This window comes from Typopeltis vanoorti, chromosome 3, assembly GCF_054136105.1.
Source record: "Typopeltis vanoorti isolate ZY-2024b chromosome 3, IOZ_Tvanoo_1.0, whole genome shotgun sequence".
NCBI classification, from domain to species: Eukaryota; Metazoa; Arthropoda; class Arachnida; order Uropygi; family Thelyphonidae; genus Typopeltis; species Typopeltis vanoorti.
In genome coordinates this window covers 50,947,260-50,963,462 of record NC_143551.1, presented here as the reverse complement: position 1 = coordinate 50,963,462, position 16,203 = coordinate 50,947,260, and the positions used below count along the sequence as shown (strand labels likewise).

The 16,203-nt window shown below is 37.5% G+C and overlaps 1 protein-coding gene across 4 annotated transcripts in view; it reads right to left on the bottom strand.

The window, feature by feature from the left end:
- The window catches only part of l(2)k01209 (uridine-cytidine kinase-like lethal (2) k01209), a 269,918-nt gene that overhangs the window by 209,598 nt on the left and 44,117 nt on the right, over window positions 1–16,203 (bottom strand). For all 4 annotated transcript variants that reach the window (XM_090390605.1, XM_090390607.1, XM_090390608.1 and 1 more), the window contains exon 2: window positions 121–392. In XM_090390605.1, coding sequence (XP_090246731.1) covers window positions 121–392 — 272 coding nt within the window. The remainder of the gene's footprint in view (window positions 1–120; window positions 393–16,203) is intronic.

Here is a 16,203-nt window from a genome sequence, read left to right as displayed (position 1 = left end):
TATCCAATGAATTTCAATGTGGTAAACGAAAAAACAACAGTTTGGGCACCTACAGAAGAAATTGTTATAATTAAAATATCTAGTTCTTTTCTTAATTACAAACAAATTCCTTTATCTTACCTATGACAAAAGGCTCTACAAGTTGACCTTGTGTGTCATACCATGGTGGACGACCAGCTGTATATATAGTTCTCTGCCTTGTTCTTAGCACTGGTTCTCGTGAACATCTAGCCTTTGTCATAGACCAAGTGCGGTCTCTCTTTCCTCGAAAACGACGTGGTGAGCAGTTCACATGAGGGGACACTGGAGACTGGGGATAAGAACCAGTCAGAGACATATCTTCAATGCCTTCCAGTGCATCAATGTCATAGTTTAATTCATCACTACTACCACTGGGGAATAAATACAAAATAAATACAAAAGTTATTCAACGTGATTTTAATTACCGAACATTATATTCTATTATATTATTTAATCAATGTAAACAACCAACAAGCCATAACTATACACTCAGGGCTCGACAAATACACTCGCCCACGGAGAGTCGATTTTTCCAGCTGGCAAGCAGCTACAGACTGAACAAAACAGAATACCTTTTAATTAAAAAAAAAATTTTAAGAAAACACAGATGCATCACCACTAATAACTTGATAGACCTTATTGGGTTGTTGGGACATATTTAAAAAATATGGAATCTTTGGCGAGTAGGATATTGTATAATTTCTCGAGCTCTGTACATAAAATAAAATTAATAAATCATTTTAGAAAACTAGCACCTGTACTACTTTTCAAAAACATTTAGATGATCATATATCAAATAAGAATATAAAATTAACTACTTCAGGTGATGCATGAACAAATTTCACCCATGCATGAACTAACAGAATAGGAATAAAATAAAGCCATTTTCAAAGAAGAAAAATTATTAAAACAGAAAGGGAAAGGGTTAACTGTTAAAAACAGTCGATCAGCTTATATCTAATCAGCTACGAGGTGCTATCAAAAAGAAACCAGACTAGGCTAATAAAACCTTTACAACTTATACTCAATTTAAATTCCAATTCAAACCCTTTCAAAGTAGTCCCCTTCCAAGTTCATGCAGCAATCCCACCACTTTCACCATGCTCTAAATGTTTCCTAGAAGTCTTTTTGTTGAAGTGAATCAAGCACTACTTGCAATTTGTCTTGGATCTCCTTAATGCTGCCCCTTCAGCTTTAATTTCATTTTTAGAAACAAAAACAAGTCACAAAGGCCTAAATCTGGGATGATTGTCATGCTGTTGGCCACCAAAAACTCTTGCATCATTAAGGCACTGCAGGAGGAAGCATTATCATAGTTGAGGAGCTAGTTGCAGCTTCACCACAGTTCTGGTCTTTTACAACACATCTTCTCTCAACCGCCTTAAAACATTGCAGTAGAAATCTGCATTGACCATCTGACCAGGGTCGGACAAATTCTTGGTGCACCATCCTTTAATGTCAAAAAAGACAATCAACATGCTCTTTGTTGCACTCCTGACTTGCCTTGCCTTCTTCGATCTTGGAGAATGTGAACTTCCACTGTGATGATTGCTATTTTGTCTATGAGTTGTAGCCGTAATCTTAAGTCTCTTTCCCTGTGATGAAGGCTGATCATCAATGGCCTTTTGAAGAAGTCAGAAGTCAAGAGACTGGAAAAAAACTTGGCAGCGACACAATGCATGTTCAAATCGCTCATGATGATTGCTTGAACTGTTCCACATGAAATCCCAACTCTGTCAGCAACTTTTTTGATGGTGATGCATCGATCAGCATAGATGATTTGTCAAATTTTTTTTTTTCCCCGACATTTTCTTGGGTTGTGCTGGTGGATTGTCATTCTGGCTTTTCAATGTCTTCCAAGGTGGTTCTGCTCTTCTTAAAATGCAAGTGCAACTCAAAACACTTGAGTTTGGCTTATGGCTTCATTTTAATATGCCCTATGAAGTAATTCAATGGTCTCTGTAGCAGATTTCCCCAATTTTATGCAAAAGATTACATTTGCCCTTTGTTCTAATTTTTCACAGTTCAGTTTTTTTTTTGATAGCATCTCATATCAACCTGAAAACAAACAGTAATAACTGGGAAGCTACTTTGTATGAAGTTAAGAAAATATGACTAAAAATGTTTGAAAAGGAGATTATTAAGGAGACTAGAAAATTTAATTCTTTGGGAAATTATAATTTTTTATTAGTCATTCTAGTAATTTAAAAAGTTTCAGATGCAAGATAAAATGACTAGAGCTAATAAAGTTTTTAAATAGATGCATTTTTTTCTGTGTGTGAGAGCTGTTGTAAATATTGTATGCTCAGTGTATCTAGTTATTAATGAAAAATATCCATAGGGTCAAAAGACATCATGGGAAGTGCATACTGTCACATACAAATCTCATCAAGCTGTGTTTTCAACTATTTCAATGCATCTGCATTCACCATTCTTTCAGGCAATGCATTCCACTCGTTAACTACTCCCCATGTAAGTAACCTTTTCCTCACTCAAGTATTTAAGATTTTTTACTGGTTTAAACTTGTTAAGTTTAATGGAATGAATACAGCACAGAGGAACAATAAAATACAAAATTTATTATATCCTATATCTTGTCTGTCACAGAGATGCCATCAGGGATACAATCTCAAGTTGTAAAGGCACACACACAAAAACTCAAACAATAAGTGGGAAAAAAATTAGACTAAAAGCCTCAAGTCCTATGAGGAGCATCCTTTATAGGTGCTGTTGGCTAGGCTTAGCTGATCAACTAGTTTAATAAATCCGCTGCCGATTCTAAAAAAAAAAAAGAAGAAAAAAGTCAATTTTATATTTGTTGAAATAAAGCATACGATTCTATGCAAAGTATGGTCAGTCTAGTCTAGCATAGTCAGACCAGACTGACTATAGTTATGGTGGCAGATGCATTCCTTGTGTTCTTCTTGGCAGATGTTGACAGATCTCTCAGTTTGATCATAATAAGATATAAGAAAAAGGAACCTCCTGTAAACACCTGGAACAGAGTGTGTGGGGGGGGGGATCCTTAGAGAGCAGATAAGGGCAGCCAGCTTCAGATGGTTTGAGAGAGCAGTACGATTCATTTTTTAGAATTCTGGCTATTTGTTCTAAGTTGCCCCAGATATAGGGAATAGTAATAGCATTTAGTCTGTTTGTAGAGAGGATTGTGAGGGGAAGGGAAGAAAAACCCATTTGTTTATATTTTTTTAGCATTAATCATTTGACAAGAAGGTCTGGTGAATAAAGTAGAATTCAGCTGAAAGGGAAGCCAGGGTGAAACAGATGGAGGTTCTGTTGACAAGGGTTTTGATAACACCATACTGTTGAGAGGGAAGATGATGGGAAAGTTTATGCATTTACCTATGTGGTTTTAAGAAAGAATGAGTGCCACTGGAAAGACTTGATTTGAGCAACAACTGGATTCAGATGAGAAAAGAATAATGTATCTGAGCCATGTGGCCAAATAGAGAATACATCAATATATCTCAGTCAGATAGGTTTAAGGATGGCAGTATCAAGAGCATGTTTTTTTTTGTCTGTATATGGTGTCCTTCCAAGAGAAGTAACCAACATGGATGGCAGAATTGAAAAGATCACTAATATCAAGAGGGGAAAGTATCTTTCAGTAAAGATAAAATGTCAGAATGGAGGATATTGGTAAATAAAGAGCTGACGTCAAAGCTTAATGTGACATAATTTAAAACAAAATTTGAATTGAGTGGAATTTTTAATATAAGAGAGATATGACTAGTAAGTAGAGTTAAAGATTAGCTAATTGTTTAGCTAACTTAAAAGAGGGGGAAAATCACTAGCATCCAATATGGGATAGAGAGCATTATTAAATTGATGGATTTTAGGCAATTCAAGTACAGTTTTTAAGACCAAGTGATATTTTTTAGAAGCCATTTTAATGGGTTTTTTTCCTCTAAGAATTGGTGGGATCATAATCCACTTCTTGACCTCCTGAAATAGTTAAAAAAACTTTCCCAATCCCACCAGATATATGGATTGTCTAAAATTATCCTTATCTTTTATTCCACCTTTCATGTTATGTTCTAATGCCTCACCAAAGTCCAACAATATAACAGTGTACCCATTCTCTTTATCCAATTCAGTTATAACATTATAAAATGTTCAAATTGCTCGCACATAACTTTCCTTTAGTAAAACTATGTTGTTCCTTGCAAAGTATAGCTTCCAAGGATCTTATGGATCTCCTGTTTAATAAGGTTACACATCATCAGGGAAGTTCATCTGTTTGTCGAACTCCAGAGTAAAATTCAGACACTCCACTCAAACAGCTTTTCAAAGTTGTTGGAAGTTTTTCCACTTGGTTATACCATAAATTAAAGTTGCCAAGAAATTACATTCTTGGTTTAATCCTTTATCCAAATGTAAGCAAACAAAGTTTGCACCTGAAATATTTTCAGGACTGGGCAACTTGTATATAGAAGCTAATGACTTCACATCACTTGCCTTAGTATCCCACAATGCAAAGCACATCTCCTTATGGAGATGTATAATGCTGTGCATTATAGGAAGGGTCACTACCAAACAGGTTTAGATCTTCACTGAGGTCTCATTGGGAGTCAGACCCAGAGGTGATACCAAGATTGAAGTAATGCAGTATTGCATTATACATGTCTGTAAGGATGTGTTTTGCATTATGGGATACTAAGGCCAGTGATGTGAAGTCATTAGCTTCTATATATACGAGTTTCCCAGTCCTGAAAATACTTCAGGTGCAGACTTTGTTTGCTTATGCTTGGATAAAGGATTAAACCAAGAATATAATTTCTTGGCATCTTTAATTTATCTTTTCAAAGTTTTCAGATACAGAAAGCTGAGCTGTCTGTGAAAAATGACTTGTTAATTAACACATTCATGCTGGGCAGTCTTTTGCACATATTGTGTATGGTGCGATCTCACTTTGTATCAGATGGGCACATTGGTAAACCAGTTAAAAATTTTATCTAAAAAAAAAAAAAAAAAAAACTTGTTTAAAATTAATATTTATGAACTGCCTTCATGTATAGAAAATCTCAAAAGTAAATGTTATTTTATTATATAGAGGCTATCCCTGGAAACTGTACAAGGAGGCTATGAACAGAAAAGTGAGAAGCAGTTTCTTTGTATAGAGTGATTGGTGAGTGCAGAAACTGAATGGGTTTATGGCACAATTCGATGATCTTTTGGCACAATTCGATGATCTTTTGGCATGAGAGAGTATAGACCTCCTGCAATGGAGGTCAGATATTAATAGCTATCTATAAACATGACAATCTTATTGCCAAACTGGCAAAATGTAATACTCTCCACCACCTCAAAAAACCCAGGTGACTAAATCTGTGTAGTCAAGATGTGACCGAATCATAACCTTATAAAAAGGAAATTCTGTATATTTTATATAAAATATACAGAATTTTGCTTAACAACTGGCTACTTTTATAGCCTCAAAACAAAAGTCTTTTACATAGCTTTGGTTTCTTTGCTAAGAACATGCATAGAGTATGTTCTTAGCAAAGAAACCACAGCTTTACAGACGAGGATGGGATTAGTGAGTAGGTCATTTATGTACATGAGAAAGAATAGGTGATAGGACAGGGCCTTGAGGAGATCTAGCATTGGTGGTAAAGCTCGAAGAGAGAGCCATCTATCATGATTCATAGGGAATGGCCAGAGAGAGAAAGAGAGAGAGAGAGCGAGTTGGCTACCCAATTATAGAGGGTGGCATGGAGACCGAAGGATGTCAATTCGTTTAGTAGGCTTTGATGCCACACACTGTCGAAAGCTTTGGTAATGATAGCACAAGTGTCTCCAAACCTTTCCATGGTACATGTCTAGTGGTAGGTGCTACAAGGTGAACTATGGATCTTGAATGGTAAAATCTGTACTGGTTGCCACAGATTAATTCATGAGCCTCTGAATAGCAGAGGAGCTGGCTATTGATAACTTCTTCCATTATTTTGGAGAGGACAGCAATGATTGCAATTGGTCAGTAGATTCTATCACCCTTTTAGAAATAGGATGAATATGAGATTGTTTCCATGCATTAGGATAAGTAACAGATATGTATAATACATTATAGAGACTACACATAGCAGGTGTTAGCTCTGGAGCACAATGTTTGTGAACCATTGGGGAGATGCCATCAGGACTAGAAGACATTTTAGTATTTTGCTTAGTGGTTTTCTGATGACTTTTTTGTTGAAAAATTATAGGAGATATACGGTGCTTGGATTCCAGTATGGCAGGAGGTGATTTCCCTTGGCCATCTATGCAGGAGTTTAAGGAAAAGAGTGATGCCAGGAGGTCAGCTTTATCTTTGGGTGAAGTAACAGTGGTACCATCAGGATAAGAGAATGGTAGAGATGCAAGATAGAAGTTGCATCCAACAGCCTTAGCAAGCAACTAGAAGGCATGGCTTCCATTTGGACAGGAGACAAATTTTCTGCTGGTGACCTTCATGAAATTGGATTTGTATCTACTGATGAGCGATTTGGTATATGAGAGTATGAAGATGGAGTTCTGCAGCAAGTGAATTTTTTTTCTTCGACTACTTTGACACATTTTTGATTGAACCAGGGCTTTAAAAGTGGATGTGGATTATGGGTTGAATGGGAGATGAAGTCCTTCATACCAGTGAGAATAACTTGCGACTCATTAACAGCAAGTGTTAGGGTCAGGTGAGTGGAAGCAATAGTGAGACCAAGGAGGAGGAGGAGTAGAAATTCCAGAGGTCATCCCAATTGGCTCCTTTGTAGTGCCAGAGGATGTAGGGTCAGGAGTGGTTAGAAGAAGGAGGGGGGGGAGGGGCTCTGTGAGAGAAGAGACTTGTACAAGTTTGTGGTCTGAGTAGCTAAGAGGAGAGGTGACCTCTATGGCATATCTGGAAGGAGAACTGGTTAAAAGAGATCCAGAGTATTTGGAGAGTGAAGAAGGTTATTAGAGATTCGAATGGATAGATGCAAAATTTGTGTTAGGCCATTAGTTACAGCAAAGATTTCTGCTTCTCATCCTGCTTGGTCGGTGGTGTTGGAGTAGGGGAACTAGTTGGAAGTGGGACATTGAGGTCACCCAGGAGGATGACCTATTTAGATAGCTGGATTACAGGTGATCAAGTTTCATGAAAAGGATTGTGAAGAGATCCGAGTTCCTTGCAAAATAGAGCAAGGAAACTGAGCCAGAGAAGTTCAAAAGCAAGGGATTCTAAATTAGCCATTCTCCGGCAGGCTGTGTCAGATTTTACAAAAAGGCACAGGTGCCACCCCTATATTAAAAAAGAATCGTTAAGTGTGTAGTTTGGGCATTGGAGGTGGACAATAGTAGACGTAGCTGCAATCTGGATTTCTGTCAGAAATAAGATGTCAGATCTGGAAGATTGCAAGTGATGGTGGATGCCATTTATGTTTATGCCACAGATGTCAGTAAAGTATATGTGAAAGTAAGTTTTTAGTGAAGAGATTATGGCATGGTTGTATGTTCTGTCTGGTTATGCTGTGGCTTTAGTGATGGGATTAGTTCATGCGGGACATTCGTTTTTTTTTTTTCAGTGTCACTGTTATTGTTTGCGAGTCTTCATAGGTTTGATTATATGGAAGGATTATAGTGGGAATGTGTAGCAAGATAAGATACTCTTGGCCATGACTTCCATACAGAGAGAGAGAGAGAGAGAGAGAAACCAGTTTTATGTCATCACATGGCCTTGACAGTGTCCCCCTCCCCACACACACACACCACTACTTGGAAAAGATACTTTATGACACATCTCTTGCACATCAAACCACCTTCCAGTTCTTCAATTCTAACTGCTGTCTTACAACTAAAATATAGACCATATATCTCTCTGTACAACATTCCATTTACTTCATAATTTAGCATTTTGAAAAGTTTTTCTCTCTCTCTTAGCACCTTGTTGTATGCTTTTTTGAGATCCACAAAACAAGTACAAATCCTTGTTATATTTAAATACCTTATTTCTCAACTATTTGTTGTGAAGTAAAAATCCTACCCCAACAACTTCAGTTTGGCCCAAACCCAACTTTCTTCTCAATTTTTCTCCCACAATTTTACTTAGCTTCTCATCAAGTATGCTTGAATAAATTTTACCTGGAACACTCACTAGGGAAAAATTTCAGTATTTCACATGTTTTATTTTCCTTTTTACAGAGAAAAACTATGATTGGAGTAGAAGAATTCTACTCCAGTCGCCCAGAATTCAACTCTGACCAAGCTTTCTGAATTAATTATGAAGCAAAACTTATTAGCATCAGACCTCACTGGAGTCAAGAGACTCATTGTAGGTCACACACAGCTTACAATTCAACATTTATGGTCAAATTTACACATTTCAGGTTTCTGGTAACTTTTTTGTATCTCAAGTATTGATATACATATTCCTGATTGCATGACTTGAATATTTTTTACCACTGTTCTGTCAATTCATTTCATTTAGCAATCTTTCAAAGTAACAAATAGTCAAAGCCACATTATAGCAAGGAGACTGTTAGCTCTCTGTATGGAAGTCATGTCCAAGAGGGTCCCCCAACTCTCACTGCATGTCCTCACTCCATCCTTTCATCTCACCAGGAATGAACTTATGAAAAATCATACAAACCATGACAATGCAAAAAAATGAATCTCCTTAAAAACCAATCCCACTAATAAAACATCAAAAACCAATCACAACAACAATACAAAATAGACACTACGCAAATACAACATTAAAACCACCTTTAAACCCCCAAATAAGTTAAGACACCTACTCAGTTCTTCTAAAGATCCTCTTCCACATCTAGCCCACCCAGGAGTATACAAAATACAATGCACATGTAACATGCCATACATAGGGGAAACAGGGCGAACTATCCCAATCAGACAAGACGAACACAAACAACACATTAAATACCTCCATTTTGGAAAAACCGGCCTTTCTGACCATGCACTCCAAACATACCACAGAATTGACTGGAAAAAATACCAAGTCCCTACACCGCACCAAAACCTGGTTTGAGAGAAAATTTAAAGAGTCATGCAAAATGCTCAAACAACCCAAATCTCAACAAAAATGACGGCCTAACCATTTCAAGAATGTGGAGGACCCATCTACAACCTGTATAACAACCTAAACTAGCCATAGAAAAATCCCACTACTTGTAACATTCAACAGCAACTGAAAGAAATCATATTATAACAATCAGAACTATCCAGAAGAATATTAATACATGAGGACTTTAGCAGTTTATTGTAGTTGTATTTATTATTATTTTTTAAATTTATTTTTTTTATTATTATTTTTTTTTTTTTTATCACTAGAGGTCAGGCTAGGGAAAAGGATTAATTAACTACGTAGATTTAGTTTACCGGTATACAGGGCATGAGCATGTAGCTTGGTTCCTTATACACTTGTATTCTTCTGATGATGACCTCAATACAGAGGTCGAAACGTCAAGTTTTATTTTATTAGTAATTAATAAAATAATCTGTTCAACACATGTGTTTTTGTGTCTCTAAATTTACAAATATGAGTGCTGATCACCGTGTAATCTTAAAAGAAACAATCACAACATACAAGTCATGACAACCTCCACAATAAAATCTCATTTGCACATCTCTTTGCTAACATCCATTGCATTAACACCAACATTATATCATTTATTTAATAAATGACATTCAATATCATGCAATCATCCAGACCAGACATCTTGACAGAAAAACCATATGGCAGCTACATCCACTGAAGTTCACCTTCAATGCCCAAATTACACACCGCATTTCTTTTTGCCACAAGGGTGGCAGCTGGGCCTTTGTGAGATCTGACAATGCTTGCCAGAGAATGGCTAATTTAGAATTTCTGCTTTGGATTTTCTCTGTTCAAGATTTCCTTGCTCCATTTAGCAACATTCATTTGGGACATTTACCAGTCTCCAATCTCTGATAACTAATCAGACCTCTCCACCTTTCTTTCATTGAAGCTCGAAAATCTGCAATCCAGCTATCTAAATATCTTCCTAGGTAACTTCAACGTCCACAAATCCAACTGGCTGCCTTTTCCAACACCACTGACCAAGATGGTTGAGAGGCAGAAAATTATGCCGTAAGCAATTACCTAAACGCAAATCTACCTACATGAATTACTGATAAAAATTGGTTCTCCTTACAGATACTGCAATCTTGTGCAAATCTCTCTTTCCCTCTCTCACAGAACACCCATCCTCAAACCACTCCTGACCTCGCATCCTCTGGTATTACAAAAGTTGCCAACTGAGCTGGCCTCCTGAATTATTCTCCATTAGCACGGAGGCTTTCATTTCTCATTCCATCCAAAATTCTCATCCTCTTTTAGATAGAATATGGAATGAATACCTTTGTGTGCTAGTGGAGATAATTTCTGTGACATGTTCTGAGCAGGTGTTAGGGCCAAACGAGTAAGAAGCACTAGTCAGACAATGAAAAAGAGTACAAATTCAGGTCATCTCACTTGGTGGCACTGTAGTGCCAGAGGATGTGAGGTCAGGAGTGGTTAGAAGACAGGCATTCTTTGATTTGTGGTCATGGACATACTGCAAAAGTGGGATTATGGATACTGAACACTGGTGTTGGGTTTGTCTTTCGTCCAACCTTATATTTGTTAGCTGTTGTTTGACCCCACTTTCAAACATAAAGAAAATTTTTATTATACTGCGCCACTATGTTTGAAATCACACAATTTTTGTGAGAGAATCAAGCACCAATTAGCACTACAACTATAAGAATTTACTACAGGCCGAAATTGTCTTACTTATATATAGGGTTTCCTGCAAGATTCTTATTTTAATGAGGGATGCAATGAAACTGAAATTAGGCAAGCATAAGAATCAAGTTAAACAAGATATTTAATTCTCTCACAAAATTATTCTTACATAAGAAACAAGAACTCTATTAAGATCAATTAGAAAACAATTTATGCATTCTATAAAGAAATTAGATTCTACTCAGCTGAGTATATCATTTACAGCTAGAACTTATGAATAAGGCTTTCACAATTCTCATCCGTTATGATTTCAACTTAGTTTCACTTTAAACAACATCAATATTCAGCAAAACATTTAAAAGTCAATTCTTTTTAGTCTCAGAGAAATATTCATAAACTTCAATTTATCAAACACTTAACTGGCAACTTCAATATCTATCAGAGGATTAGAATAGTTCTTAAAAGATTCAGTCTTAAATACACATAGTGAGATAACACATTCAAACAAACTATTTCTTTAATGACGTTTCTCACATTTTGTTTCACAAGGAAATGTTTTATAATATCACTCAATCAAGCTGGACTAGCTGGCTTCAGCAACATGAAATTTTACAAAGTTCTTTGGACACAAGCATCACTATCACACGTTAGTTATAGAATAGATATTCTTACCGGTATGATCATCAGAGCTTGCACATTATGGAAAATTCTTACATCACTTCAAGGCACTCGATAATCTTCCACTTTAGACGGCACAAAACTTGTAGTATCACTGAGTTCAACAACTTATTTGCCAAGACTGGAAAAAATATTTTCTTGCTCATAATAACTTGTCTTACGATAAATCTCAATCATATTATTATTATTATCCATTCACTCGGGTAAATTCCTTTACAAGGTGACAGGAAACTATAAATAATTACGAGTTTGAAGTAAGATTCATTAAAATCGGAACAAACTTCCAAATCTTTGTTGCGACGTTCGATCTCAGGTTAGGTCACGTCTCACTACCTATCTACACTCACTCCATTTTCCTTCTGGTTCCTTCTTCCTCTATCTCCTAAATTCTCTCTCTTTTTCCTGCCCAAACCACGAAATTATCATGTGATCGCTGTACAGTTCTCAATGCTAAAGCATGCACTATCATGAAATAACTTAGTTTCCTGACAGCAGCCAATCAAATCAGATTAGCAGAGTCCTTTAGAAATACTTTCACTTTCCATAACAAATAAAATGCACATATTACAGTTCACTTAAGATACATTTACAAGTTATATTAATAAATTATACAAGATAAAATAACTAAAAAAAAATTACAATTATTATTTCAATGAACAAATAACAGTAAGTGTTTAAATTACAATTTATTTAGGAGCAAACTTAGCTCAGGAAATGCAATTCATGTTAAATCATGAATGAAGTATTAATAAATCATAAAATTCTTTATTCACAATTTAACATTATTGAGGCTTCTGTCATCATCAGCACTCAATAACCTTAATGAGTTCGTGTACAGAGGCTTAAGTGCTGTGAAGACAGTGTTGGAGGTTTAATGGATTTTTTTACAACACTCAGAAAGGATTAAAAAGAATTTAATACTTCCTATATTTCTTCCAATTCACTAGGATACGGGGATTACAAAAATAACTAATGTAACATAACACAAATATCATACAATACTAAGCCCAACCACGTGGGCGACACTGAAGTCCTATCTAGGCCACCTACAACTGCCCTCTAAGGGCGGTTGTAGGTGGCCTGGAATATAAAGTAGGATCTCTGGTGATGAGTGTTTCCCAAATTTTCGGAAGCTTAATGCAACCATATTTATTAAGATTTATTAAGATTATAAAAAAAAAAAATTCATTAAACCTCAATGAGTGCTGATGGTGACAGAAGCAGATAAAATAGTTGAGTTACTGAGTGACCACTTTCCAAGGGTATATCAGCCAAGTGAGATTAATACTGCGACAGACTTATGTGGGACAAGAGGTAGACGAACTGGAGGTGCTTACGTTGCAGAAACTATGTAAATACAGCTGTGGGATTTAGATAGAATATCAGCTTGCATTTTACAGGAATGTGCAAGAGAAACTAGCAATGCTTCTGACTAGGCTCTTTAATTTAAGTCTCAGCTATTGGTCGAGTTTCAAGAGTGGAAAGAGGGCAAAATAGTTCCCTTATATAAAGGAGGTGCTAAGACTGCAGTAGTAAATTATATAGAGGCCAGTGAAATTTTAAGTGGGGGTGTTGCCTATACAAAATAAAAAAAAAATAATTATTTTGTTCAATAAAGAGTCTGTTCACCCAAAGATTGCCGGAATAAGTGAGACATGGTTAGATGAAAACAACATCCAAAAAGAGCCTGTGTAGCTCAGTGGTGGAAAAAATGGCGGCCCGTGTGTTAGTGTTTTGTGTCGTGTATTATTGATGATGGAATTAAGAGTCAGATAAGTCATTGTGTTAATTAGTGGCGATAGTTTTGAATGATGAATGATATATACAGAGGTAAGTGTTCTTCATTTTCGTTTTTTTTTTTTTTTTTTTTAAGCCGAAATATTTGCTACCGATGCTGGTAGATCGATTTGATCTACGGGATATATATATATGTATATATATAGAGTAACATTTTATTGCTGGTAGACACCTAAGAGTCTACGGGATCTGCTAGTGGACCCTCAAAAGTCCACAGGATTGTCTTTGCCTGCTCGGGACACCTGAGGGATCTCTACTCTTTCTCCATCTGTGTCTCAACACATTTTAAAAATGTGCAAAACTTCTAAATGAGACCAAATTCGAAGAAGTTTACAGGGAATTCCTCAGACTGGGAAAGCTACTGAGTGATAATTGGCTGGGAAAAGTTAAACTGTACGACACGTTTCCCCCCGAATGTGTCTCAGACGCTGTCGCTGAAGATCATTTAGAGTCGATGCTTTGTAGAAGTCGATGCACTCCTTCAGACTTTGTAGAAGTGCGTGCTCGCAAAGTTGTTGCTGAAGATCATTTAGAGTCGATGCCTTCTACTCCTTCAGACTTTGTAGAAGTGCGTGCTCGCAAAAAGCGAAGAACAATAGAAGAACCGCACAATGACAATACTGTAATGGAACAGGATTCTCAGGGTTCGGACGCCGCTACTTCTCCCAAAGAAAAATGTGCCTCCGGTCATCCTTAGAGAAAAACAAAAGTGGGCAGCTTTACGATCCACAATGTCCAATCTGCATATTGGCTTCATTAAGGCCAAAAACATGGATGAAGGCATAAAAAATTCAGCCAGCAACTGTGACAGACTATAGAAGGTTGACCAAGGAACTGGATGACAGAGGCATCCAGTATCATACCTTTGCGCTCAGTTCCGAAAAAAAAACTTAAAAGTAGTCCTTCATGGTATCTGTGAAGACATTGACACAGCAGAAATCACTGCTGACCTAAATTCTCAGGATCTGCCACCTGTCAAGGTCAGCAGAATGTACAAAACAGACAAAACTCCCATGCCATTAGTCCTTGTTGAGATTCACAAAATATATAAGGATATCTACAACTTAAAAACAGTCTGTGGTCTCATCGTCACACCGGAACCACTCCGTAAAAGATCATCTTCTGGGCAGTGCCACAGGTGCCAAAAGTTTGGCCATGCCCAGAATCTATGCAGAGCAGAATATAGATGTTTAAAATGTGGAGACGGCTACCCAACCAATACCTGCACTAAGCCAAGGACCACCTCGGCCAAATATGCCAACTGCAGTGGCCCTCATCCGGCGAACTACAAGGGATGTACTCAACACCCAAAGAACAGACGGATGGAGGCAATCAGTCAGCCCTCCTCCTACAGTACAAGAACACCAGCGGCCCAGACATCAAAACCTGAGACTCTGCGGCCACAGTCGGAGACCTCCAATCAAAAGCAAACAAGAAGTTATGCCGATGTGACCCGTACAATTAGGCCAACTCCAGAACAAAATCAACCAAGAGCACCTAAAAACCTAACAGCTATTATCACGGCCTCACTAGCAAACATGCTACAAAATTTTAGCTTATCAAACCCTACTGAAACCTCCACTAAAAGATTTCTTCGTGAAACACAGGTCATCCTCACAGCTCTCATAAATGAATAGAAACAAACTCATTCCAGCATCTCTTCAAATAGTTGCTTGGAATGCAAATGGCCTCAAAAACAAAATCCTGGAACTCCGTGCCTTCACATCTAGGTATCAGCCTGATGTTATTCTAATTAGCGAAACTCATCTAAGACCCTCAGACAATCCTACAATAAGGGGCTATCACCTATACAGAAAAGACAGACTACTCTACAGAGGCGGTGGCACTGCCATCTTCATTAAAAACTACATTAAGCACCACTCTGTGAGCATTCCTTCAACCACTAACCTTGAGATCACAGGAGTGGAAGTAGTCACCAGCTCCACTGGCAAACTGAAAATCTACTCAGCTTACAACCCTCCCCAAAAATCTCTATTTCACTCTGATCTAAATGCCATCTTAGGCATCAGAGGGCCCACCATTATTGCCGGGGATCTGAATTCCAAGCATCCCGCGTGGAATTGTTCAACCACAAACAAGAATGGCCGCATCCTTTTCAATTACTTAGGATCAAGCAACGCTGTTGTGGCAGGCCCCACCGAACCAACTCATCTCAGTACGTTCGGCACTGCTGACATCCTGGATATAGCTATCCTGCAGGATATTAAACTTCAGTATAGTATCATATCTATGGATGAACTATCATCTGATCACAATCCAATTCTAGTACAGCTGGGAAATCATGAATTCCTGTGTCCTCCTTCTCACTCCTATATTGTATGGGAAAGACTGTCAGCTGCACTCAAGGATTATATTGGACCTGTTCCTCACATACGCACAAAAGAAGAAGTAGAAACTGCAGTTACAAATCTCACACAACAAATTAATTCTGCTATAAAGGTAGCTTCCTCCTACAAATCTGCCCGCAAGCCAGATCGTTTGCCTGAAGACATCATGAACTTAATTAGAGATAAAAACAGAGCTTGAAAAAGATTCCGTAACACGTGTGCACCACAAGACAAAACAAATCTAAAACAGACTAAATGGGGCAGTAAGAGATGCACTGAAAGCTCATAGAGACTATGTATGGGATGAAAAGTTATCCTCCATTTCACCTAGTGATCACTCCATCTGGAGACTACTGAAAAATACCAAAAACAAAGGCAGATCCCTTCCCCCAATATTAACTGATCAGGGCCTTGCTCACACAGATGTGGAAAAAGCAGAGGTTATAGCGCACAGCTTGGAAGAGCAATGCAGGCCTTCGTATGGAAACCTTGACTTTGACCACATACATAAGATTCACAGCAAGGTCAGACACTCACTCAAACTTCCTATCACCAGCACTGACCATATTGCATCAACATCACCTGCTGAGATATATGACATTATTAAAAATTTAAAGAACAAAAAAG